This window comes from Sus scrofa, chromosome 3 (assembly GCF_054392235.1).
Source record: "Sus scrofa isolate SSC_HxYL_T2T_F1_AM1 chromosome 3, Sscrofa_HxYL_maternal_Yorkshire_Landrace_v2.0, whole genome shotgun sequence".
In the NCBI taxonomy this organism is placed as follows: Eukaryota; Metazoa; Chordata; class Mammalia; order Artiodactyla; family Suidae; genus Sus; species Sus scrofa.
Window position 1 is genome coordinate 138,094,474 of NC_139385.1, and position 24,613 is coordinate 138,119,086.

The following is a 24,613-nucleotide window of genomic DNA, read 5'->3' on the forward strand; positions in this document are numbered from 1 at the left end:
AACATTTAAAAGCATTTATTTTTAATGTAATGTTGTAGAAACACTGCTGAGAAAGGACCACACTTCCATTCTGAATTTGCTCACAGGCTGCATTCTCTCCCTGGGATCCCTGACCCCCCGCCCCTCAAGGCTTCGGTCTGCCAGGTCAGCACCGCCCTCCTTGGGACCTCGACACTTCGGCCAGAGCAGCGACCCTAAAGGCTTCCTCCGCTCCTAGCTGAGAAGAGGGAGAGCGGCTCCTGGCTGTCCCCACGTTAAGGTCGCCCAGAGACCCCCGGCCTCGCTAGTTCCTCTTCTCTAACCCCCCAGCTTCCCGCTTCCGGGATGGACGCGTCCACCACCCCCGGCGCCCGGAAGTGCGTCATCACTCAGCGCCCGCGCCGGCGCCCCACGCTGTGCATGGCCTCCACGCTCCCCCGGCGCCCCAGGAGGACCTAAGGTTCTGATGCTCGTGAGCCCTGTAGGGAGCGGGTCCTGGACAAAAACTCGGGCCGCAGCTTTTCGGCGTCGCCATGCAGGTCTCCAGCCTCAACGAGGTGAAGATTTACAGCCTCAGCTGTGGCAAGTCCCTTCCCGAGGTGAGTCCTGCCGGGTCCTGCTCCTCGCCGAGCAGCCGCCCCTCTCCTCGGCCCTGTCCCTGGCCGATTCCACCTGTTTCAGCGGGGCCCGGGTCAGCCCCAGACTCAGGGAGGGCCACTGGCGAGTGACGGTGCCCCGGGGGAGCTAGTCCGTGCTGGGGGACGAGGACTAGCTGTCACCGCGCCAGAAGCTGGGCCCAGAGGAGATCAGGATCGATGAGCTTTGCCTTAACTTTTTTGGGGTAAAGTTCTCTAGAACAGAGGAGGTGTCCCTTTGGGCTTTTAAGGATGTTCACAGTGGCTGCTACACCGAGGAGGAAAACGTGGACCGGTTGATTATTTCTTCCCATATTAATGCCCGCCCAACAGCTGCTGGTTGAATTCCTGTTATATGGCAAGTTCGAGAATACAGCAGTGACGAGAAAGGCAGACTTTGCATCTGCAGCATTTATGGTGCAGACGGCAGTATTTCTGAACCTTGTCTTGATTTCTTTGAGTCTTGGGACCTAAGAATTGGAAGGGGCTTGGAAAGTCAGTGATTCTCTTCCAGTCTTTCGTGTTTAAAACATGCAAAAGATCCACTGAGGGGAACGGTAGCTTTGTCCGAGTCACACACCTAGACTCTGAAGCTGGGATGTTATTTCTTAAAAGTCAGGGTCAAGCCACTGTCAAAGCACTTTTTGTAGAAGCTCTTTTTCATTTTGAGACTACTTGTTGTTTTAAAACATACCACTTTCTGGGGTGCTGCTGTTGGTCTGAGTCTTGCCCTTGGGAATCAGAATAAATGTAACTTGTCCTTGTGTCTGACCCGAAAAGATTTGGAGCCAGTGATTAGGTTCTTCTCAGATGGGAGTCTCTGTTGTGGCTCAGTGGAAACGACCCTGACTAGTATCCATGACGATGCGGGTTCGATCCCTGGCCCTGCTCAGTGGGTTAAGGATCCAGCATTGCCACAAGCTGTGGTGTAGATCGGAGACGAAGCTCGGATCCCTGAATTGCTGTGGCTGTGGTGTAGACCAGCAGCTGCAGCTCCGATTTGACTCCTAGCTTGGAATTTCTGTGAGCCGCAGAAGATTTTTCTCAGAATTTGGGTCAGGGGTTCCTGTCGTGGCTCAGTGGTTAACGAATCCGACTAGGAACCATGACATTGTGGGTTCGATCCCTGGCATCGCTCAGTGGGTTAAGGATCTGGTGTTGTCGTGAGCTGTGGTGTAGGTCCTAGATGTGGCTCAGATCTGGCGTGGCTTTGGCTGTGGTGTAGGCTGGTGGCTACAGCTCCGATTAGACTCCTAGCCTGGGAACCTCCATATGCCGTGGGTGCGGCCCTAAAAAGAAAAAAGACAAAAAAAAAAAAAAAAAAAGGAATCCAGGCAGGTAACTCCTTATGCTCCAGTTGTTTGTCATATAATATGATCTGTCTCATTTTGTTCTTTCATCCTGTGTATTTGCTGAGAAGTGAGTACGTGCAGGCAGCGCTGTTCTGAGTGTTGGGATACGTGATGAACGTGTCAGATTCGCTCCCGGCTGGAGAGAAGGATAACAAGTAAGCAAACAGAACAGCTTCACGTCCTGAAGTGCTCTGAGTGCTGAGTGTCTAGGAGAGGGCTCTTGTGGGTGAAGTGTTCAGAGAAAGTGGTTTTTACTCAACCCTCAGGGACGGCCTCTGTGCAGGAGGTGACACTGAAGCAGAAACTTGGACAGTGGGAGCATGCTCGGCAGGTTGGAGGAACAGCAGAGACATGGTTGTGGCTGCGGGAGGCTCAGTGAGGGGAGAGAGTTGGGCAGGTGAGGCTGCAGAGGGGGCCTTGTAGGCCAAGGTAGGAAGTTAGAGTTTTATTCTTTGTGCTGTTGGATGCTATTTTTTAAATTTATTTATTTTTAAATTTTTAATTAATTATTTTTTTTGCCACGCCTCTGGCATGTGGTAGTTCCCAGGCCAGGGATTGAACTTGTGCCATAGCAGCAATCTGAGTGTTGCAGTGATAAGGCCAGGTCCTTACCCTGCTGTGTCACAAGGGAACTCCTGTTGTTGGGTTTTTAACTGGCTGCTGTGTGGCAGAGTCCTGCAGCTGGGGAGGGTGTAAGTGGGGATGCATTAGGTGGTCCACTGGAGGCTGGTGGCTTGGGCTGGGGTGGTAGCAAGAAGATGCCAGTAATGGAGCTGTCTCGGAGGTGGGCTGAGAGTGATGGGGAGACAGCAGTTGAGGTGAAGGAAAGAATCGAGAGAGGGCTTGGATGGAGTTTCCACCATGGCTCATTGGTTAACAACCCCAACTAGTATCCATGAGGATGCAGGTTTGATCCGTGGTTTACTCAGTGGGTTAAGGATCTGGTGTTGCCGTGAGCTGTGGTGTAGGTCGCAGACACAGCTCAGATCTGGCGTTGCCGTGAGCTGTGGTGTAGGCTGGCAGCTGCAGCTCTGATTCGTTCCCTGACCTGGGAACTTCCATATGCCACAGGTGCGGCCCTAAAAAGACACCCCCCCCCCCAAAAAAAAAGGAGAGAGAGAGAGAACTTGGGAGTTGCTGATATCTTAGTGAGTTAAGGATCTGGTATTGTCATGGCTGTGGTGGGTCACTGCTGTGGTGTGAGTTTGATCCCCAGCCTGGGAACTTCTGCATGCCATGCATGGATGCAGCCAGAAAAAGAGAGAACTCTTTAGGCTTTGAATCCAAACCACTGGGTCCCTGGTGTTGCTGAGAATGAAAGTGGAGCATTGGTACTTTGGAGGCCAGGAGGAAGGTCATGAACAAAAAGGATCAAAAGTTCCCCCCCTTTTTTTTTTTTGCTTTTTAGGGCTGCACCTGCGGCTTGTGAAAACTCCCAGGCTAGGGGTCTAATTGGAGCTGCAACCGCCGGCCTATACCACAGCCACAGCAACGCCAGATCTGAGCCGTGTCTGCGACCTACACCACAGTTTGCAGCAATGCTGGATCCTTAACCCACTGAGCGAGCGAGGCCAGAGATCGAACCCACAACCTCATGGTTCCTAGTCAGATTTGTTTCTGCTGCACCACAATGGGAACGCCAAACGTTTTATTTTTGATACTGAAGGTTTGATGTTCTAATAAACATTAGGTAGAAATTTGAGTAAACAGGTGTGTGTGTCCTAGTGTGGGGATCTCTCTGAATCTGCCTTTTTTTTTTTTTAATTAATTTATTATTTTTGAAAATTAAAATATAGTTGATTTACAATGTTGTGCCAATTTCTGCTGTACAGCAAAGTGACCCAGTCATACATATGTGTGTGTGTGTGTGTGTATATATATATATATATATATGCATTTTTTTCTCCTATTATCTTCCGTGATGTTCTATCCAAAGAAAGTGAATACAGCTCTCTGTACTGTACAGCAGGACCTCATTGCTCATCCATTCTAAATGGACTGGTTTACCTCTGCTAACCCCAAACTCCCCATCCATCCTATTCCCTCCCCTTCCCTGAATCTTCTTTTTCTTTTTTTGTCTTTTGTCTTTTTAGGGCCGCACCTGTGGCATATGGAGGTTCCCAGGCTAGGGGTCGAATCGCAGCTACAGCTGCCGGCCTGCACCACAGCCACAGCCATGCAGGATCTGAGCTGCATCTGTGACCTACGCCACAGCTCATGGCAACGCTGGATCCTTAACCCACACTGAGCGAAGCCAGGGATTGAACCCGCCTCCTCATGGATACTAGTTGGGTTCGTTAACTCCTGAGCCACAAAGGGAACTCCCCCTGAATCTTCTTTTAAAGGAATTCTGACTAATCAACATATTTCCACTTTGGCTTTGCCTTCTTCGAATGTAAGGTCAAGTAGGGGCTTTTTTCCTTTTTCTTTACAACGTGGGGAGGTGCCTGTCCAGTGAGAGAATGAGGTCAGCAGCATTTCCAGAGCTCTTTTTCGAGGTTTCTGGTTAAACCACTTGTCATTGTCATTGGTAAAGTGCCAGTTTTTTCTTCTTTTTTTTTTCATTTTAAAAGTGCCATTCTTTACTAGCTGTAATTTTACAGAACCCAAAGAGGATGCCTGAAATCAGTGACAACTTTCAGTTCTTTGGTGGACGTTTAAAATGTGGACTTACTGTTCCAGTCCCTGCCAGCTCCCTGTCTTCTGTGCTGTCCTGTTACATGCTGTTGGTTTGTACAGAAACTGGAGTGAACTTTCTTTCCTTCCCTTCATCACTGTGGTGCGGAATTTCAGGCCCTTTAGGGGCCCAGGCTTCCATTGAGAAGGAAATTTTAGTCCCCTGCTCTTTGCCCCAAGCTCACGATGTGCGAGCCCAGTTATTGAGTGAACTGCCCCCGCCATGCATAACTCTCTGAGAAGAGGAAATTGAATCCCCTGTTAAGGAGAAGCCCTGGTCAGATACCTGTGTTTTGCTTGTATCAGGTTGATGTAAAGAAAACAGACAGAGAGAGAGACAGAGCGAGAGAGCACACGCGCAAGAGAGGGCCAGTACAGTTTAATGTCACTGTTAATCGAAGCATTATTGCCTAAGCTGAGGTCAGAGGAACAGAAACACAGAGACCAGCCCCGATGTGTAAATCAGCACACTAAATACACAGGCAGGTGGAGAGCTGTGGCTCGGACCCAGGCCCGTCGGAGGGGCACAGGCTCAAAGGTAGCCCTGCCTCGGCGTCACATGAGGGCCTTCAGGAGAGACTCTCTGTGACCAGAGAGTCCTGAGGACTGTAATGTCCCGTGTCTGACACCGGCTGTACATTGGGTTTGTGCTTTAGAAATGACACCTGCTAATTTTTCTCTTGCTGTTCTTTCATTTCTCGAGGGTAGAGTGTCTCACCCTCATCGTTATTGAGATTTGGGGCTGGACAGTGCATTGTACAGGCTGTCCTGCACGTTGTAGGAGCCGTGGCAGCATCCCTGACCTCTGCCCAGTAGGTGTCAGGAGCTACTTCTTTAACAACTGCCAGGGGGAGTTCTTCTCGGGCGCAGCAGGCTAAGGGTCTGGCGTGGTCACTGCTGTGGCTTGGCTCGCTGTGGTGGCGCAGGTTTGATTCCTGGCCCAAGAGCTGCTGTATGCCATGGGCACAGCCAAAAATAAACAAATCAATAAATAATTGCCAGGTGCCCTTTGGGGACAAAATTGCCCCTAGGTGAGAACCCCTGCTCTAAAGGAATCATAATTGATTAGCGCTTCCATGCAGCGGACTGAGGCGGCTCGCTGAAATGAGCAAAACCTGGTAGCAATGAATATGACTTTTAAGAGTGTTATTTTTTATTATCATGTGTCATGTATTTGTTCAGTTATCTATTTTACCTTTTGTAGAAGTATATTTTAAAGTCTTTAAGAAACTCTCTCCATTTAATGTTTTGCTCTTTAAAATTTCACTTAAAGTTGTTCCCCGTATTAGTTGTAACCCATGACGCCTGAAGCTCACTGCTCTCCCGTAGGTTGATCAGGTGGATTAGTTTTCTCTTGTGTAAATCTCAGTACTGACAATGTGTTGTCTAATTTTTAAAATATATACCAGGAAAAAAAATCCTTATACTGGGATATGTTAACAGTACAATTAGGATTACAGAATATTTTCATTTTCCATGTTACATTTTTTGGTGTGAGCATGTATTGTTTTTGTAAGCAGAAAAACAATTCAAGTACATAGGTTTTAAATAAAGTCTCTTCATTTTCTTTAGTGGCTTTCTGACAGGAAGAAGAGAGCCCTACAGAAGAAAGATGTTGGTGAGTACCGTTTTTCATTTCTGCTTCATTTCTGATTCCTGTTAGAATGCTCTTGCTCACATATTATTATCATATTTAAGGGAAGGTTTACAAAAATGCAGTGGAGTTAATGCAGTGGAAAATAAACTTTTTGCTCTTTTCCTTCTTAAGATACCTTTTTTTTTTTTTTTTTTTGTCTTTTGGTCTTTTTAGGGCCACACCCGCGGCATATGGAGGTTCCCAGGCTTAGGGGTCTAATTGGAGCTGTTGCTGCCAGCCTGCACCACAGCCACAGCAATGCGGGATCCGAGCCGTGTCTGAAACCTACGCCACAGCTCGCGGCAACGCCAGATCCTTAACCTGCTGAGCAAGGCCAGGGATCGAAGCTGGAACCTCATGGTTCCCGGTTGGATTCATTTCCGCTGCGCCACAATGGGAGCTCCATCCTTCTAAAGACATCTTTTGTTGTGGTTGATAGAGTCTGTGGGTACGGGGCTGGACTTACCTGCTTACACACTAGGAAGTTAACCTCTAACAGTTTCCTGGATGACATGAAGCCTGTAGCAGTTTCATGGATGACAGCAGAAGACTAGGACTCCCGGATCAGAGACAGGGACTCTGTTACTCACGTGACACAGCAGGTAGTATGTATGGGCCCTTGCGTTCTTCTGTCAGCCCCCTGGCCTGAAGTTCCCCAGGGACATTCAGTGTGGCCCACGTGGGTGGCTCTGCACAGAGTGGGTCTGTGTTGCAGCTGAGGAACACTGAACTTGGGCAGGCCGATGCTTTTATGGCCAGCAGTAAGCAAGAATGTTGTCTAGTGGCGACTCACCTGTCTAGGTTCCCAGCCACATACATAAAGCTGAGAAATGGCTCAGGTAGGGGAGGGGCCAGGGCCTTGCAGTCACGTGCAGGGGTGCAGGAGGTCCTGGCTCGCTCTCGGAACGGTTCCCTAATTGCTTTGTTTTCCAGTGTATCAAAAACTTTTCCACTCCGTAAATCCACTTGTCAGTTTTTGAGATAAAGAGACAATGAGCATTTTCTTTCTGAATGAGGTAATTTTACGTAGAAGACATGTAAACATGAACAATGAGAGATCATTGTAGGAGATTTTGGTTTTTTAGGTTATGGCAGTGGGGAAGATAGGCTTGTAAGATCAGTTGTTTTTTTTTTTGTCTTTTTTAGGGCCGCACCCACGGCATATGGAGATTCCCAGGCTAGGAGTCAAATCAGAGCTGTAGCCACTGGCCTACACCACAGCCACAGCAATGCCAGATCCCAACCGTGTCTGCAACCTACACCACAGCTCCTGGCAACGCCAGATCCTTAACCCACTGAGTGAGGCCAGGGATCAAACCCATGTCCTCATGGATACTAATCGGGTTTGTTCCCACTGAGCCGTGACGGGGCCTCGGCAGGGAGCCAGTTTTGGTATGAGCGCATTTCAGCATCCTGACCCAGAGAGGCTGCGCTCGGTCCCACTCCAGCCTGGATCCTCTTGGCTGCAGATCAGCACTGCCAGAAAGAGGCCAGAGTCATCTTGGTGGCAGTTTCTTACATAAACTTAAGTTTTTAAAGATTTAAACTTGTTACTCTTGAGAAGATGGTAAAGATTTTTGTATTCGCCATGGTTAAATAACAATAGTGATTAAATGTCTCTTCTTTTTATTTTGGCTGTGCCTGTGGCATTCGGAAGTTCCGGGGCCAGGGGTCGAACCTGCACCACAGCTGTAACCAGAGCCACAGCAGTGATAATGCCAGGTCCTTAACCTGCTGAGCCAGGAGGGAACTCCCTTTTAATGTTTCTTATGTTCCCCTGCTATCCAGGGCTTAAAGTTGGAGGTTTGATGCATCTTGTGGACATTAAAAAAAAACAATTTAATGATGGTACTTTTTCCTCTTTGAAAAGTAAAATAAAATACTTCGTTTAGCAAAATAAGGTATGAGCTAAGAGGAAACGTTGCAGTGTCATGGGTGGTGCTGTGTCGTGTGCCTTCCCACGGCTGGGAAGCAGGGCGCCGTTGTCCGCTGGTCTGCGGGGACTGCTCTGAGTTCTTGGTCTTCCTCTGACACAGGATGAGCACAGGGTCGTTAAACCAGTTCCCCGTTTTCTCTCTCTCTCTCTCTAGATGTCCGTAGGAGGATCGAACTCATTCAAGATTTTGAAATGCCTACTGTTTGTACCACTATAAAGGTGTCAAAAGACGGACAGTATATTTTAGCAACTGGTAAGCGCCTTTTCAGTTACGATTTACAGACATTTCATAGCAAGAAATGCTATGGTGGGAAAGGTCACTTTCAAAAAATTACCCTAACATTTTATTATTAAAAAACTTAATAGAAATGTGAAGAAGTTGGACCTACCATTTAGATTCTTCCGTAGCTTGCTCAATTTGCTTTATCACGTATCTATCTGTCCTTCTGCTGTCCATCAACCTATCCTGTTTTTGATGCATTTTCAGAGTACGTTGGAGATATTACTATACGTCACCCTTAAATACTTGAGCACGTACGTTGGTGCTAGAATTCAGTGTTTGCTTATGGCTTTTTTTTTTTTTTTTTTTTTTTAAGATAAATTTATATACAGTGGAATACACTGATTTTAAGTCTGGTAAGTTGGGGCAAATGCATACACCTGTTCAGCCCAAAAGATTCCTTTCACCCAGGAACTAACTTCATGGCCCTCGCCAGCGGTCCTGCTGCCATCCGTGCTTAGCCAGCCGCCACTGCGATTGATGTTTTCGCCACGGACACGTATAACCTGTTTCAGAACTTTATGCAAGTGCGGTCGTACACCATGTATTCTTTCTGTGTAGCCTTTATCTCACTTAGGACTTCCTAGTTGAGATCATTCCCGTCATCATATGCGTCAGTAGATTGCTCCTTTTTTATTAGCAAATGGAATTATTCCTTGTAGGAATACGCCCCTCTTTATTCTCATCTGCTGGACACCTGGGCTGTTTTCATTCTTTGGCTGTTATTGGTAAAACATGCATGAACTCGTGCGAGTCTGTTTTGAGGACATTTTTGGGGTCACAGGATAGGTGATTTAGTTTGATAAGAAACTGCCAGATGTTTTTCCAAAGTGGTCGCATCATTTTCTACGCCACCAGCAAGGAATGGGAGTTCCGGGAAAGGTCCCTTTTGTCGTGATGACTTTCTCTATCATGTACTAGTAATTTTTTCTGTCACTAAGATTTTACGTTGACAGTGCCATCGGTATCAAAAAGCCGGGGATAGAGGGAACTTTTAATGTATTATAATTTAGAGGAGCATTACGTACCCTTTTTTGGCGGTGATCTTGGCGCGTGAATCCTGTGTATTGTCCACCTACTGTTTTTGCTGGCTTAACATCGTCCATCTATATCACTTTCACAACCGCTTTCTTTGGCAGAACTTTCTACACCGTGTCCCAGTCTCTCTTGTCTTGTGTCAGTGGTTATTCAGCACTGACCTTAGCCATATCTCTCAGCCTTCAGTTTTATGTTTAGAATATAGACCGTAGATTATATATATATATTATATAGAGAGTATGTGTGTGTGTATATATATACTCTATGCTGTTTTGTGGGTATTTTTGGTCTTTTTAGGGCCGCACCTACAGCATATAGAAGTTCCCAAGCTAGGGGTCAAATGGGAGCTGTAGCTGCCAGTCTACACCACAGCTACAGCAACACAGAATCTGAGCCGAGTCTGCGACCTACACCACAGCTCATGGCAACACTGGATCCTTAACCCACTGAGCGAGGCCAGGGATGGAACCTGCATCCTCAGGCATCCTAGTCAGATCCATCTCCACTGCGTCACAGTGGGAACTCCCAGGCCAGGGAGCTCCTGAAAGCAGAACTTTTTTGAACGTCCTAATGCAGATATTGACCATCTTTCATCTTTGCCATTGAGTGTTTTAGTCTACTTTGTTAGAGTATTTGTGACGTAGGTTAGTTATTTGTGTTTTGTTTTCTCTGTCTCGTTTGCGTCTCTCCTTTATTTCTTTTCTCTTTGGCCTGTGGGGAAGGCTGCTTTTGAAACCATTTTGTTTGATAGGCTTATAAGGAATCAAAACAGAAAGTGTGTTCAGCACGTCTGCAGGATATTGATAATTAAAAAGTATGTCCTTTAGGTTTTACCGTCACGTTCCTTTTTTTTTACAGGAACGTATAAACCTCGCGTTCGATGTTATGACACCTATCAGTTATCCTTGAAGTTCGAAAGATGTTTAGATTCAGAGGGTAAGTAAGAGGTTAAATTTGAATTCATAAAAGTAGTTTTTATATTTGGCTGCTTTTTTGCTGTTCAAAATGCACATGGGGAAAAGAAAAAAAAAACAAGAGAAAAAACCAAAAACTAAAAACCAAACGTTCATGAGTTTTGTGTTAGTTTTCTTTGCTGTGTAACAAATTACTGTAAATGTAGCAAATTAAAAAATCTGTGGGTGAAGTCTGTCCAGGCTTTGCTGAAGTCTTTGTTCAGCGCTGAACTCGAGGTGTCAGCCAGGCGGGACCCCGCCCAAGGCCCTGGGCAAGATCCTTTTTCAGACCTGCAGGTCGTTGGCAGAGTGCGCTTCCTTGCGGTCGTAGCCGAGGGTCCTGTGTGCTGCTGGCCGCTCGCGGCGTCGGAGGCTGCCTGCGTTCCTCCTCGCCGGCCCCCTCCTTCCTCAGGCCAGCAACCGCCCACTGGAGCCTTCTTGTGCTCCGAGGCTCTCCGACTTTCCCTTCAGCCGTCAGCTGGAGAAAACTGCCTTTTTTTTTTTTTTTTTTTGCTGCACTGACGGCATGCAGAAGTTCCCGGGCCAGGGACTGAACCTGCACCAAAGCTGTGACCCAAGCCACTGCAGTGACAGCGCCAGATACTTAACCCACTGCCCCACAAGGGAACTGAAGAAAACTCTACATTTATTTATTTATTTTTGTCGTTTTAGGGCCAGACCCGAGGCATATGGAGGTTCCCAGGCTAGGGATCTAATTGGAGCTGCAGCTGCTGGCCTACACCACAGCCACAGCGCTGCAGGATCCCAGCCGCGTCTGCGACCTACGGCACAGCTCACCGCATCGCCAGATCCTTAACCCACTGAGCAAGGCCAGGGATCGATCCTGTCTCCTCATGGACGCTGGTCAGATTTGTTTTCCCTGAGCCACGAAGGGAACTGCAGAAAACGCTACTTTTAAAGGGCTCATGTGATTATAAATCTCTCCTTTGCTGTTTAATGTGACATAGTCACAAGGGTGGTGTCTCATCACTTCCCCAGGGCCGCCTGCACTCTCCAGAGGAGGGGCCTGTATGAGGCAGAAGGAAGGACGGGGGGCTGTCTTAGCATTCTCCCCGCACAGAGGGCGGTTTGAGGGAAAGCTCAAGAGTGTTTTTGTTTTTTTTTTTTTTTTTTTTTTTTTTTTTTTCTTTTTAGGGCCGCACTCTCGGCACATGGAAGTACCCAGGCTAGGGGCTGCATTGCAGCTGCAGCTACCTGCCTACACCACAGCCACAGCAGCGTGAGATCCGAGCCACATCTTTGACCTACGCCACAGCTCATTTTCGACCTACCCACTAGCAAGGCCAAGGATCGAACCTGCATCCTCTTGGATACTGGTCGGGTTCTTAACCTGCTGAACTGCATTGGGAACTCCAAGCTCAGGTATTTTTTTATCAGGTGGCCTCATACTTGAGAATGAGGGAAAAGAAGTTAATGAGATGGGTATTCTCCTAACTTACTTCACTCTTCTTAAAAAACAAACAAACAAAAAACCCAAAACAAACCAGGAGTCCCTGTTGTGGCTCAGTGGTAACAAGCTCTACTAGTATCCATGAGGATATGGGTTCGATCCCTGGCCTCGCTCAGTGGGTTAAGGATCCGGCATTGCCATGAGCTGTGGTGTAGGTTGCAGATGTGGCTTGGATCTCGCATTGCTGTGGCTATGACACAGGCCAGCAGCTACAGCTCCAGTTCGAACTGTAGCCTGGGAACTCCCATTTGCTGAGGGTGCGGCCCTAAAAAGGGCAAAAAAACACAAAAACCAAAAAAGCCAAACTCCATGTCCCACTAATAACTTTTCAATCTTTATTTTTGTTTAGCAGGTATATTACGAATGAGTAGGAAGTTACTGTTACCTATTTTAAGCGAATGTGTTTGTGTTTTTAATATCTGTTATTTTACTTTGACCATCTCAGAAGAACTGGCGAGTTTGTGTTTTGCGAATTTATTATTTAATTTGCTTCAGTTCTCTAGAAAAATCTAGTTGATCTTTATTAAGAAATTATAAAGCTTTATTTTGCATGTGGTGTTTTGGCGGCAGTATAGCATGACAACTCAGTTCTTGTTTTATGTGGGGCAAAAAAGAAAGAAGAACTCTGCATTTGTATATAATGTTTGTGTAGAATTAGAATCTTTGCATCAAGTTTTTATTTTATTGGTAATTTTTTTTCCCTACTATTTCTTATTTTTCAGTTGTCACCTTTGAAACTTTGTCTGATGACTATTCAAAGGTATGCTTTACAGCAGTGGTTCGTACTGCCTTTGCTCAAGAAATGAATGAGTGGCATTTAGTTTTATAAGTATTTTTATGATCCCATTGTTAAATTAAAAATGGCTGTGTGGGCTAGAGTTCCCGTTGTGGCTCAGTGGTTAACGAATCCATCCAAGAACCATGAGGTTGCGGGTTCAATCCCTGGCCTCGCCCAGTGGGTTGAGGATCTGGCCTTGCCGTGAGCGGTGGTGTAGGTCGCAGATGCGGCTGGGATCCTGTGTTGCTGTGGCTGTGGTGTAGGCCGGCGGCTTCAGCTCCGGTTAGACCCCTAGCCTGGGAACCTCCATATGCCGTGGGTGTGGCCCTAAAAAGACAAAAAGGTTAAAAAAAAAAAAAAAGGCTGAGTGGGAGTTCCCATTGGGGCGCAACAGAAACAAATCCATGGCCGTAGCGTAGGCTGGCAGCTGTAGCTCCAGTTTGACCAGTAGCCTGGGAACTCCCAAATGCCATGGGTGCGACCTTTAAAAAAACGACCGTGTAGTAAAATAAAACCTATTGTTTTCTGTTAGTATAGTTCAGTTTGTCCCATTACGTAAGAGTGGTGATAGAGACAGCCTTTGGCCAGTCTAATTACGAAACAGGTTTTCCGTATCACACATGAATGAAACCTTATCTATATTTTTAAGAATTGGTAGCTATTCACTCATAGAAAAGAATGAAATCTTGCCATTTGCAGCAGCATTGATGGACTTGGAGGGGCATTATATTAAGTGAAATAAGTCAGACAAAGAAGGACAAATACAAAAGAAAATACAAAAAGAAAGACAAGTCAGACAGAAAGACAAATATTACTTATATTTGGATCTTAAAAATACGACACATTAGTGAATATAGCAAAAAAAAGGCAGACACAAATATGGAGACGGGACTCGTGGTTACCAGCGGGGATCGGGGTGGGGAATGGGCCGTGGGGAGGCGGGGGATTAAGAGGGACAAGCCATTAGGTGTAAAGCGAGCTGCAAGGGTATAGTGGACAATGCAGGGGATACAGCCAGTGTTGTATAGTAACTGTGGACGGAGTGTCATCTTTAGCAGTGGGGAGTGCAGCGTAGTCATACGTACACCTTATGCGATAGTGTAGAGCCCCGATACTTCAATTAAAGAAAGAGAGTTGGTAGAAGTCGTCTTTTTAGACTCTTATATTCTGGATGTGTGCTTTTCATTGTTGCATTTAAACTGGTTTTATTTGCCAGGTTGCTTTCATTTTGTTATTCATATAAAAAGTAAAATAGCAGTGTTGTATGTTTAATTTTCTTAATCCTGCAAGTGGTTGTAGTATATAGTGAAACAGTTTAAGACATAGCTAATATACATACACACACACATATATAAACGTGTATATATATATATATATATATATATATGTTTTCTTTTTTTCTTCTTTGGTACCATTAGTGCATCGTTGAACCTTGTGGTAATTTTTAACAGTTATAAGATTGCCAGTAAAGTGCCTTATTCAGTTTATTTTTTTGACAATTCAAACCTCAGATTTATTTTTTTGAGCATTTACAAACATCATTTTTATTTTTAAAAAATTTTTTATAGTTTACCATGATTTTATTTTATTTTTGTTTTTTAGGGCCACACCCACAGCATATGGAGGTTCCCAGGCTAGGGGTCGAATTGGAGCTGTAGCTGCCAGCCTACACCACAGTTGCAGCAACGCAGGATCAGAGCCGAGTCTACGACCTACACCACAGCTCACGGCAACACCGGATCCATAACCCACTGAGTGAGGCCAGGGATCGAACCCGCAACCTCATGGTTCCTAATTGGATTCGTTTCTGCTGTTGGGAACTCCTAATTTTATTTTTTTTCCAATTTTAAGTTTTATTGAAGTATAGTTAATCTACAAGGTTGTGATCATTTGTGCTGAACAACCAAGTGACCCAGTCCTACTAAAATGAAAAGTTCTGAGGGATGTCAGATGCCACCTTGAAGGAAAGTAGAATGACCAGAGCTGACGGAGCTCTTGCGTCCTGCAGGCTGTGACGCATCCTTTTGCCCATGGTGGCCATGTAGCATATGTTTTGGAACATGTGATTTTTTAAGGTATTTTCTCTAGAAATTGATAAATTTGCTTTCGAATACCATTTAAAATCAGATTTTTAAGATGCCTGTTTTAGTACGTTAAGGTTAAGTTTATGTGAGGAGTATATCAAACCCTGTGTGATAATCGTGAGATGATTACAGTGTGTTCTTAGGGAAACTAGGAAATCACTTGTCGAGGTCACTGAGCAGTGTTCAGCATTAGGAAGTAAGTGCTGCTGCCAGGTCCGAGAAGGAGAGCTGCGGTGCGTCTTTGCGTTAGAAGGTGAGGTTTGCGAAAATCAAAAAACCACACGCACAGCTAGCTAGGATGCAGGAAGGCCTTCAGTACCTAATGGAGAGGTTTGAGTCTTAAACACAGGTCTTGACCGTGAGAACAGGTTGTGTGTACACGTGTGTTTACAGAAAGGCAGAGGAGGGGGAGAGAAATCAGTGGTCTTGCTTTGCCAGTTTCGGTGATGACAATGAAGTAAAACACTTCACCTGGAAACCTCAGCAAACTCATTTTCTTGTTTTGTTTCAGATTGTCTTCCTACATAACGATAGATATATTGAATTTCATTCCCAATCGGGTTTCTACTACAAAACCAGAATACCAAAGTTTGGGCGCGATTTCTCGTACCATTATCCATCCTGCGACCTGTACTTTGTCGGTGCAAGGTATTTATTGCGTCTGATCCTCCTTTGTTTTCTTCCCACCTCCCTAAGCCACCTGTGTTCTTGACACAGAGGAGAGGGATTAGGAGAAGAAGACGTGATCCCTGCCTCGCATTTGCTGGGGGGGCGGAGTTCCCGAGGGACTGGCCCACTGAGGCGTTCCGCCCTTGGCTTTTATAAGCATGGTGCTCTAAAGCCGGAGACATGCGGGTAACCCAGCAGGCGTGAAGTCAGTATCCTAGCCCCATTGCATGCATCTAAAAACTTTTTATTCCTAAATGCTGCCTTCTTTATGATTACAAAAATAATAGGTACACATTTTAGAAAATTGGGAAAATGTAAAAAAGTATACAGAAGAAAAAAATCCCATGATTATGCTATCCAGAGAAAACCTTTATTAATAGTATTGATTCGTTATTCCCCTGTAGTCGTTTTTTCTGTTTTTGGCTGCGCCTGCAGCATATAAAAATTCTAGGGCCAGGGATCAAACCTGAGATGCAGCACCAACTCCAACCACAGCAGTGACAACACCGGATTCTTAGCCCACTGAGCCAGCAGGGAACTCCCTTTGTAGTCTTGTGTGTGTGTGTCTGTGTGTATTTTTAGGGCCACAACCATGGCATTTGGAGGTTCCCAGGATAGGGATTGAATTGAAGCTACAGCCTCCAGCCTACACCACAGCCACAGCAATGCCGGATCCTTAACTCACTGAGTGAGGCCAGGGATTGAACCTGCGTCCTCATGGATGCTAGTCAGATTTGTTTACACTGGGCCAGGGCAGGAACTCCCTGTAGCCTTTTTGTATATACACTTACAGATACACTTTGTATCTTGTATTCCCTTGTTATTTGTAAATAATATTCTACTTGACGACTTCATAATGTTTCCTTGGCACCTGGGTGGTTTACATCAGTTTTATGTGGAAACAAACTCACAAGATAATCATTTTTTAGGTTTTGAATACATTTTTGTATCAGTTTTGCAGACGAAAATGATGCTTTATGATAGGTACATATTTCTAAAAATTTTATTGACTTGAGAAGTTCATTATAGTTTATTGGATTTGTAACTTTATTCCTTGTTTTGCAGCTCTGAAGTTTACCGATTAAACTTGGAGCAGGGACGGTACCTGAATCCTCTGCAGACTGATGCTGCGTGAGTATTTTAAGATTGGCGCTGTAATTCTTTCGGCCAGCAGGTGGAGCTGGATGCCCAGGCTATTGTCAGATAACATGTTGCGTTCAGTTGCAGAGCTCAGGGCAACTTAGGTAAGATTAACGTGAAATTTTTTCTTATACAAAAAATGTACTACAAGACCTGGTGATATCTTAAAATTAGGGGAAGAAAAGGTTTTTTAAATGTACGCAAAAAATTTCATACGCATCCCAAAAATTCAGTGTGTTATTTTTTGCAGTACTCTTTACATTTTTATTTACGGTTTAGTTTTGTGCTGTTTTCTCTTACGGCGAAATTTTGATTTAACTTGTTTGGAGTGCCATTTTTTAGTTTTTATTTTTAATGTCTTCGTTAGCAGGTACTTAAGGTTTTTTCAGGTTTTCTTTTTCTGTATTACGGTTTATGCTTTTGTTCAAAGAGAAATACTTCAGGAATGAGTCTGTCATAGTATTAATAATACTGAGTAATAGCAATAACAATAGCGAAAGCACCTACTGTGTGCCAGGCATTCAGCATTTTTAATATATATATTCACTCACTTTAAACTTAAATTTTTGCAGTAGGTACTATTATTACCTCCATTTAACAGATAGGGCAGCTGAGACTCAGAGGGTAGGAAGCTTGTTCACGGTCACACAGCTAGCAGAGTGGGAGTTGGATTCCTTCTCATCTGTAGATAAAGGACTTGGGTTTTCCTTATTGCTTTGAAAGGGGTTTTTATTTTTTATTTAAAAATTTTTTATTATTGTTTTTTTCTGTGCCCATGGCATACAGAAATTCCTGGGCGAGGGATTGAACCTGAGCCAACAGTGACGGCAACAACACTGAATCCTTAACAACTCGGTCACCAGGGAACTCCGGAAAGGGATTTTTAAGTGTTGAAAGAACATAGAGTGATAGAAACCAGGCAAACTCCTGGTATTTTTTTCACATTGGCTTAGAATACGCTTGTTTTCTTTCAAAAAAAAAGAAAGAAAGGAGGTTCCATTGTGGCTCAGTGGTAATGAACCTGACTAGTGTCCATGAGGATGAGGGTTCGATCCCTGGCCTTGCTCAGGGGGTCAAGGATCCCGTATGGCCATGAGCTGTGGTGTAGGTTGCAGATGTGGCTTGGATCCTGCGTTGTTGTGGCTGTGGTGTAGGCCGACATCTGCAGCTCCGATTCGAGCCAAGTCTGGGAACTTCCATATGCCGTGGGTGCGGCCCTAAAAAGCGGGAAAAAAAAAACCCAAAAAACTATGGTAACTTCATGGTGCATCATAGAATAGTACAAAGTTGGGAGTTCCCGTCGTGGCGCAGCGGTTAACAAATCCGACTAGGAACCACGAGGTTGCGGGTTCGGTCCCTGCCCTTGCTCAGTGGGTTGACGATCCGGCGTTGCCGTGAGCTGTGGTGTAGGTCGCAGACGCGGCTCGGATCCAGCGTTGCTGTGGCTCTGGTGTAGGCCGGTGGCTACAGCTCCGATTCAACCCCTAGCCTGGGAACCTCCATATGCCGAGGGAGCGGCCCAAGAAATAGCAACAACAACAACAAAAGACAAAAAAAAGACAAAAAAAAAAACAACAACAAGAATAGTACAAAGTTATTTGCTCTTTAGCTGCAGAATCTTCTGTTTGTAATGACAGCTTTTATTTATTGAGTGTCTTGTAAATTCTAGACACTGTGCTAATAAGCATTTTGTAGATTTTTTTATTTAATCCTCACAGTAGTCATATGCAGTTGGTGAAATAACCATTTTGCAGGGGGAAGAAATGAGCTTAGATCAGTGTACTCAAGCTGGTCACATCTCAGGATTGGTGCAGTGATGGCCTGTATTCTTTTTGTTTGGGAGAAAAATATGTTGAGAAATTGATCCCTGTGGTGGCGGAATAGTAATTTTGAAGAAAGCTTTCCTTGTTTCAGTCCCTAGAGTGTGCCCCAGGGATCTGAAGTCCTGGGGACTGTGTGCCGAGCGCTTAACCCTTTGATGGCTTGCTTTTCATATGCGGTTAGTGAGGGACTCTGCTGTCTTTTGTCCACAGAATTGGGTTGGCTGTTTATTTTCTATTTTTTTGTCTTTTTAGGGCCGCCCTTGAGGCATATGGAGGTTCCCAGGCTGGGGAATTGGAGCTGCTGGCCTACACCACAGCCACGGCAACACCAGATCTGAGCTGAGTCTGTGACCTACACCACAGCTCACGGCAACACCAAATCCTTAACCCACTGAGTGAGGCCAGGGATCGAACCCGTGTCCTCATGAATGCTGGTCAGATTCCTTTCCACTGAGCCACAATCGGAACTCCGGGTTGGCTGTTTATGTAGAAGCGTAATTGGGAGCCCTCTCTCTAAAGTAGTTGCTAATACTCTCTCCCTCATGACTTCGCTGTTTTAGGGAGAATAATGTTTGTGACATAAATTCAGCGCACGGCTTGTTTGCCACGGGAACAATAGAGGTAAGCACCCGTTGACTTTGTTTTAAGATCTTTGCTCTGCATTTGGGAACGAATGGAGTTTCGTTGGCAGACAGGCTTGCTTGGTTCCTAAGGGCAGGTGCCGAGGAAGCCGCTGGGGTGTCTTGCGTGTGGATGGTGTGTCACGGCCACGCAGACGCAGCCGTCCTCTGGCTGTAGACTGTCCCTCGCACGTCGGGTTTGCCGTGCGTTGGCAGTCAGCACCCTGAGCTGGAGCAATGTCGCTGCTGTATTGCCAGCTCCAGGGGAGCAGGGCGACGGCCACTTTTGTTCTCAACAGGGGGCAGTATGTCGTGGAGTCCCGGCTCTGCTGCTTATTCGTCTTATAAGTGAATTGCTTTCCCAGAGGCTTGTTTGTCTCATCGGTGAAATGGAAGTGATACTACTTATCACCTTGCCCCCTTTATAGAGGGGCTGGTGAAGAATCCTGTGCAACAACTATTGGAAAATACTCAGCTGTCAAAGTGTGAGGAGTTGCCATTTGTATGTCCTATAGAGTAGCATTCAACAAATGCACACTTTCTTTTTAAACTGCAATATCTTTGAAGCAGTGTCCTTAATACTTGTCAGGAGTTTTCCTAGATGTGCACGTTTTTTTTGGTTTATTTTTGTGGTCACACCTGCAGCTTGTGGAAGTTGCTCGGCCAGAGATTGAACCCACGCCACAGCAGCGACCTCAGCCTCTGCAGTGACGATGCTGGATCCTTAACCCATTGCACCACAAGAGAACTCCTACATTTGCATTTTAATTACAATGTTGTTAAATATTCATAGTCCAAAAAAAGACAAATATGTTAAAAACATTTTTTTAAAAAGTGCCCCTCTGTGCCTTGCAGGCACCACATCCTCCACGCGTGGTGGCTCTTTCGGGTTTCCCGTATTCCCCGTTCAGTTTTGTTTGTTTATGTATTGGCAGGTATGCATATGTGGTAGTCATAGGTTTTTTAAAGTTTTTCCCACAATTGAAATTATATCACAGATTTTCATTTGTCTCTTTAAAAATTGTAATGGTACATGGGAGTTCCCCTGGTGGCGGCGGCGGCAACTAATTCGACCAGTATACATGAGGATACAGGTTCAGTCCCTGGCCTCCCTTAGTAGGTCAGGGATCCAGTGTTGCCTTGAGCTGTGATGTAGGTTGCAGATGCAGCTTGGATCCCAAGTTGCTGTGGCTGTGGTGTAGGCTGGCAGCTATAGCTCCGATTAGACCCCTAGCCTGGGAATTACCATATACTGCAGGTGTGGCTCTATAAAAGCAAAAAAAAAAAAAAAGTAATGGTATATAATGTACATCTTTATATATTGGTGCTTGCAATTATAGAGCTAAACTAGTTTTTTTAAATTGATGCTTAATGGAGTTCCCATCGTGGCGCAGTGGTTAACAAATCCGACTAGGAACCATGAGGTTGTGGGTTCGATCCCTGACCTCGCTCAGTGGGTTAAGGATCCGGCGTGGCTGTGAGCTGTGGTGTAGGTTGCAGACGCAGCTTGGATCTGGCGTGGCTGTGGCTGTGGCGTAGGCTGGCGGCTACAGCTCTGATTAGACCCCTAGCCTGGGAACCTCCATATGCCGTGGGAGCAGCCCTAGAAAAGGCAAAAAAAGACGATAAATAAATAAATAAAATAAACTGATGCTTAAGATGCTATTGCTCGAGTGTGCTGCAGTTTATTATTTTATTAAACCAACCTTATGGATGAAGTTTAGGTTTCTTTAGTCAAATTATTATCAATTTTTTGTCTTTTTTTTTCTTTTTAGGGCCGCACTTGTGGCATATGGGAGTTCCCAGTCTAGGGGTCTAATTGGAGCTGTAGCCACTGGCCTACACCACAGCCACAGCAACTTTGGATCCAAGCCACGTCTATGACTACACAGTTCACGGCAATGCCAGATCCTTAACCCACTGAATGAGGCCGGGGATTGAACCTGCATCCTCATGGATACTAGTTGGATTCATTTCCGCTGCGCCACAACGGGTACTTCTCTTTTCTTTTAATTATGAAAGAAATGCAGCTCATGATAAAACATGTAACTAAACTAAAAAGAGTATAAGTAAAAAGAAGGTAAATTCTTATTCCCCATGAGATAGTGTTAATAAGTCTTTTTTTCTCTTTTTTTCTATGTATTTGTTTATAGAAATTTCTAGTAGCAGCTGTTATTTGTAAATGACTGTGTGTGTTTGTTCAGGGCCGAGTCGAGTGCTGGGACCCGAGGACGCGAGGCAGAGTTGGCCTGTTGGATTGTGCCTTAAGTAGCGTCACGGCTGATTCAGAGTACGTAGAAATGAATTTGCAGTTAAGATTTTCATCAGCTTCTGATTTAAACAAACATATCAATATGAAATTAAGATCAGTTGCTGAAAGGAGTTCCCTGGTGGCCTAGTAGTTAAAGACTTGGCATTGTCACTGCTGTGGCTTGGGTTCAGTCCCTGGCCCGAGAACTTTTGTATGTCATGGTCACAGCCAAAAAAAGCCAGAAATCAGTTGCTAAAGGAGGACATTTTTAGACATACCGTCTGTCTGAGGTTGTGTTTTGTGATTTTTTTATGTAAAAATCTTTTCTTATGAAAGTGGGTAGGGAATACAGAATTCCTTTCTAAGGAAATAGAGTGCCTGTTTATTTAGCTGCCATGGACTTTTGTTAAAACAAATAAATACACTGACGGAATTGATATTTCCAGTTCTGTGGGATCTGATGAGGGAACCAGGAGTCTACTGCTCCAGTTAACAAGCAAAGATGTGTGCTTTGAACTCTAAGGTGGAGAGAACCAATGTTTTTGGTATTTTCTTATTCCTGTTTGCTGATTTCCTGCCCTTTTTTTTTTTTTTTTGGAAAAATAATGTACGCTTAGAGGATAAAACTTCTAGAAGCTTGAATTAAGTAAGAAGTATAAGCCCCTGTTCTTACCCCACTCACTAGAGTAATTATTGCACTTTCCCTATGTTTTCAGATATTTTTCTATGCTCCTGTTGGCACACATGCAGACTTAATCACTCTCATTGTCAGATCCTTGACATGGGATTAGTTGCTGTAATTGGTTCAGAAACATCCTTTTGGGTCTTGCTATTCCTGGAGATGTCATTTTACCAGCGTGTACTCTTGCAGTTGGTCAGACAGTTATCTAGAGCTGTATCACATGGGAGGTGGAGTGTTTGTAAAAAGCATCCTTGACCTAGAAAAAAAATAAGAACCACTTAAGTGGAAAGATGTCTCTTTCTAATATGTACATTGTTTTCCTCTGTGGCAAGTAAAGTTCATTTTTTCCATCTTTTAATTATGACACTTAAAGTGAGTATAGGAAGGAGTTCCCACTGTGGCTCAGCAGTAATGAACTCGACTAGCATCCATAAGGACTCGAGTCTGATCCCTGGCCTCGCTTGGTGGGTTAAGGATCGGGCGTGGCTGTGAGCTGTGGCGTAGGTTGCAGATGCAGCTGGGATCTGGCATTGCCGTGGCCGTGGTGCAGGCCGGCGGCTACAGCTCCGACTCAGCCCTTCATGGGGAACTTCCACATGCCGTGGGCATTGCCCTGAAAAGATAACAGATAAATAAATGGAGTATAGGAGAATTTCCTTCCTGATTGTTATTGCCGAGTGTTATTAAAGTAATGCTGAGGAACAGCTGCATTAATCATGATGTAGAATATATGTCATACTATTTTAAAATGCAAAGTTCCATCTTTCTACATTTGCTTTTTCTTTTCAGAACTAATTAGACATTTTTATTGTGACATGTACACAGACAAAAACTCATAAAACATAAATATGCAGATTACTGAATTTTATGAGCTACTCTGTTAGAATAAACCCGTGGAAAATGCTTGGTCGTATTTCATCTTGAAGATGTGAGAGCAAATGAATCAGAAACGTCCTTATTTTTAGAAAGGAGGAAATCAGTTTTAACTGGAAGATATTGACCCACTCCCTAGGAAGCAGAGCGCTTAGTTTTCTCTCTCTCTTAAATATCAGCTTGTCTTTGTTTTTCTTTAAATTTAATTTAATTATTTATTTACTTAGTTTTGCTTTTTAGGGCCACAACCGAGGTATATGGAGGTTCCCAGGCTAGGGGATGAATTGGAGCTGTAGCTGCCAGCCGACACCACAGCCACAGCAACGCAAGATCCAAGCAGAGTCTTTGACCTACACAGCTCATGGCAGTGCCGGATCCTTAACCCACTGAGTGAGGCCAGGGATCGAACCCGCAACCTCATGGTTCCTAGTCGAGTTCATTTCCACTGCGCCACAACGGGAACTCCCCAGCTTGTCTTTGAATTAGAATAAAGAGACTCGTGTTCTAATACAGGCTCTGTCAATAATTGTTTCTTCTTAAAAAAGTCATTTAAGAAAGCAGGCCAGGGAAGGTCCTGCCGTGGCGCCGTGGAAATGAATCCGACTAGGAACCATGAGGATGCAGGTTCGATCCCTGGCCTCGCTCAGTGGGTTAAGGATCTGGCGTTGCCATGAGCTGTGGTGTAGGTCGAAGATACAGCTCGGATCTGGCGTTGCTGTGGCTGTGGCAGAGGCCGGCTACAGGTCTGATTAGACCCCTAGGCTGGGAAACTCCACATGCCGTGGATTTGGCCCTAAAAAGACAAAAAGATGAAAATAATAAAAAAGAAAGCAGGCCAGCAGGAGTTATTTGCAGTATGTCCTAAGGCTAGTTCTATTTTGAGTTTAATGACTGTAGTAGAAGTAACATAGGAAATTAAGGAAGGAAAAATAAAAAAGTGTGGTCTTGAAACATAGGCGTATTTATTCTTTTGCGTTTTTATTTTTGTTTTTTTCTTTTGTTGTAGTTTGTTTTTATTAATTTTTTGTAATTGTTATTTCACCAGTACAGTTTTTTTTCTCCTGTACAGCATGGTGACCCAGTTACTTGTACATGTACCCATTCTGTTTTCTGCCATTATCAGGCTCCATCATGAGTGACTGGACATAGTTCCCACTGCTACACAGCAGGATCTCATTGCTAATCCATTCCAAAGGCAATAAATAGTCTGCATCTCTTAACCCCAGGCTCCCAGTCCATCCCACTCCCTCCCACTCCCCCTTGGCAGCCACGCGTCTATTCTCCAAGTCCATGAGTTTCTTTTCTGTGGTCTTTTGCTTTTTAAAATTGAATATTGATGTACAAAAGTTTTCAGTGGCCTCTTGCCCTTGGGAATAGGGCATTTTTCAGCTGTCATGATGTCATGGGGGAGGTTTTTTGGTTTCTTTAGGGCCCCTCCTGGGGCATATGGAAGGTCCCAGGCTAGGGGCTGAATTGGAGCTGCTGCTGAGCGACGCCAGGGATCAAACCTATATCCTCATGGTTACTAGTTGGGTTCTCAACCTGCTCAGCTGCAACGGGAACTCATGGGGGTTATTTTATTTATTAAAAGTTTTAAAAAGTTATTTTGTAAAAATGATTTGTACTTAGTGTAAAAAGATACTAAGCGGTTTCACGAATACACAAAAGGAAATAAAAATGACTTTTGCGTGTACACAGACAGGTCTGTTTTAAGAAACAGGCCACTCTTGGTGCCCG

At 44.8% G+C, this 24,613-nt stretch overlaps 1 protein-coding gene across 4 annotated transcripts in view; it reads left to right on the plus strand.

Moving 5' to 3' along the window:
* Positions 1 to 379: 379 nt before the first annotated feature.
* Positions 380 to 24,613, plus strand: part of NOL10 (nucleolar protein 10) — a 94,986-nt gene continuing 70,752 nt past the window's right edge. For all 4 annotated transcript variants that reach the window (XR_014842555.1, XR_014842553.1, XR_014842554.1 and 1 more), the window contains exons 1-9: positions 380 to 578; positions 6,215 to 6,260; positions 8,369 to 8,467; positions 10,391 to 10,468; positions 12,679 to 12,716; positions 15,330 to 15,466; positions 16,553 to 16,618; positions 19,011 to 19,071; positions 21,275 to 21,360. Coding sequence is in view for 1 of the 4 variants with exons in the window: in XM_021087848.2 (XP_020943507.1) it covers positions 513 to 578; positions 6,215 to 6,260; positions 8,369 to 8,467; positions 10,391 to 10,468; positions 12,679 to 12,716; positions 15,330 to 15,466; positions 16,553 to 16,618; positions 19,011 to 19,071; positions 21,275 to 21,360 (677 nt within the window). In the remaining 3 variants the exon portion in view is untranslated. The remainder of the gene's footprint in view (positions 579 to 6,214; positions 6,261 to 8,368; positions 8,468 to 10,390; positions 10,469 to 12,678; positions 12,717 to 15,329; positions 15,467 to 16,552; positions 16,619 to 19,010; positions 19,072 to 21,274; positions 21,361 to 24,613) is intronic.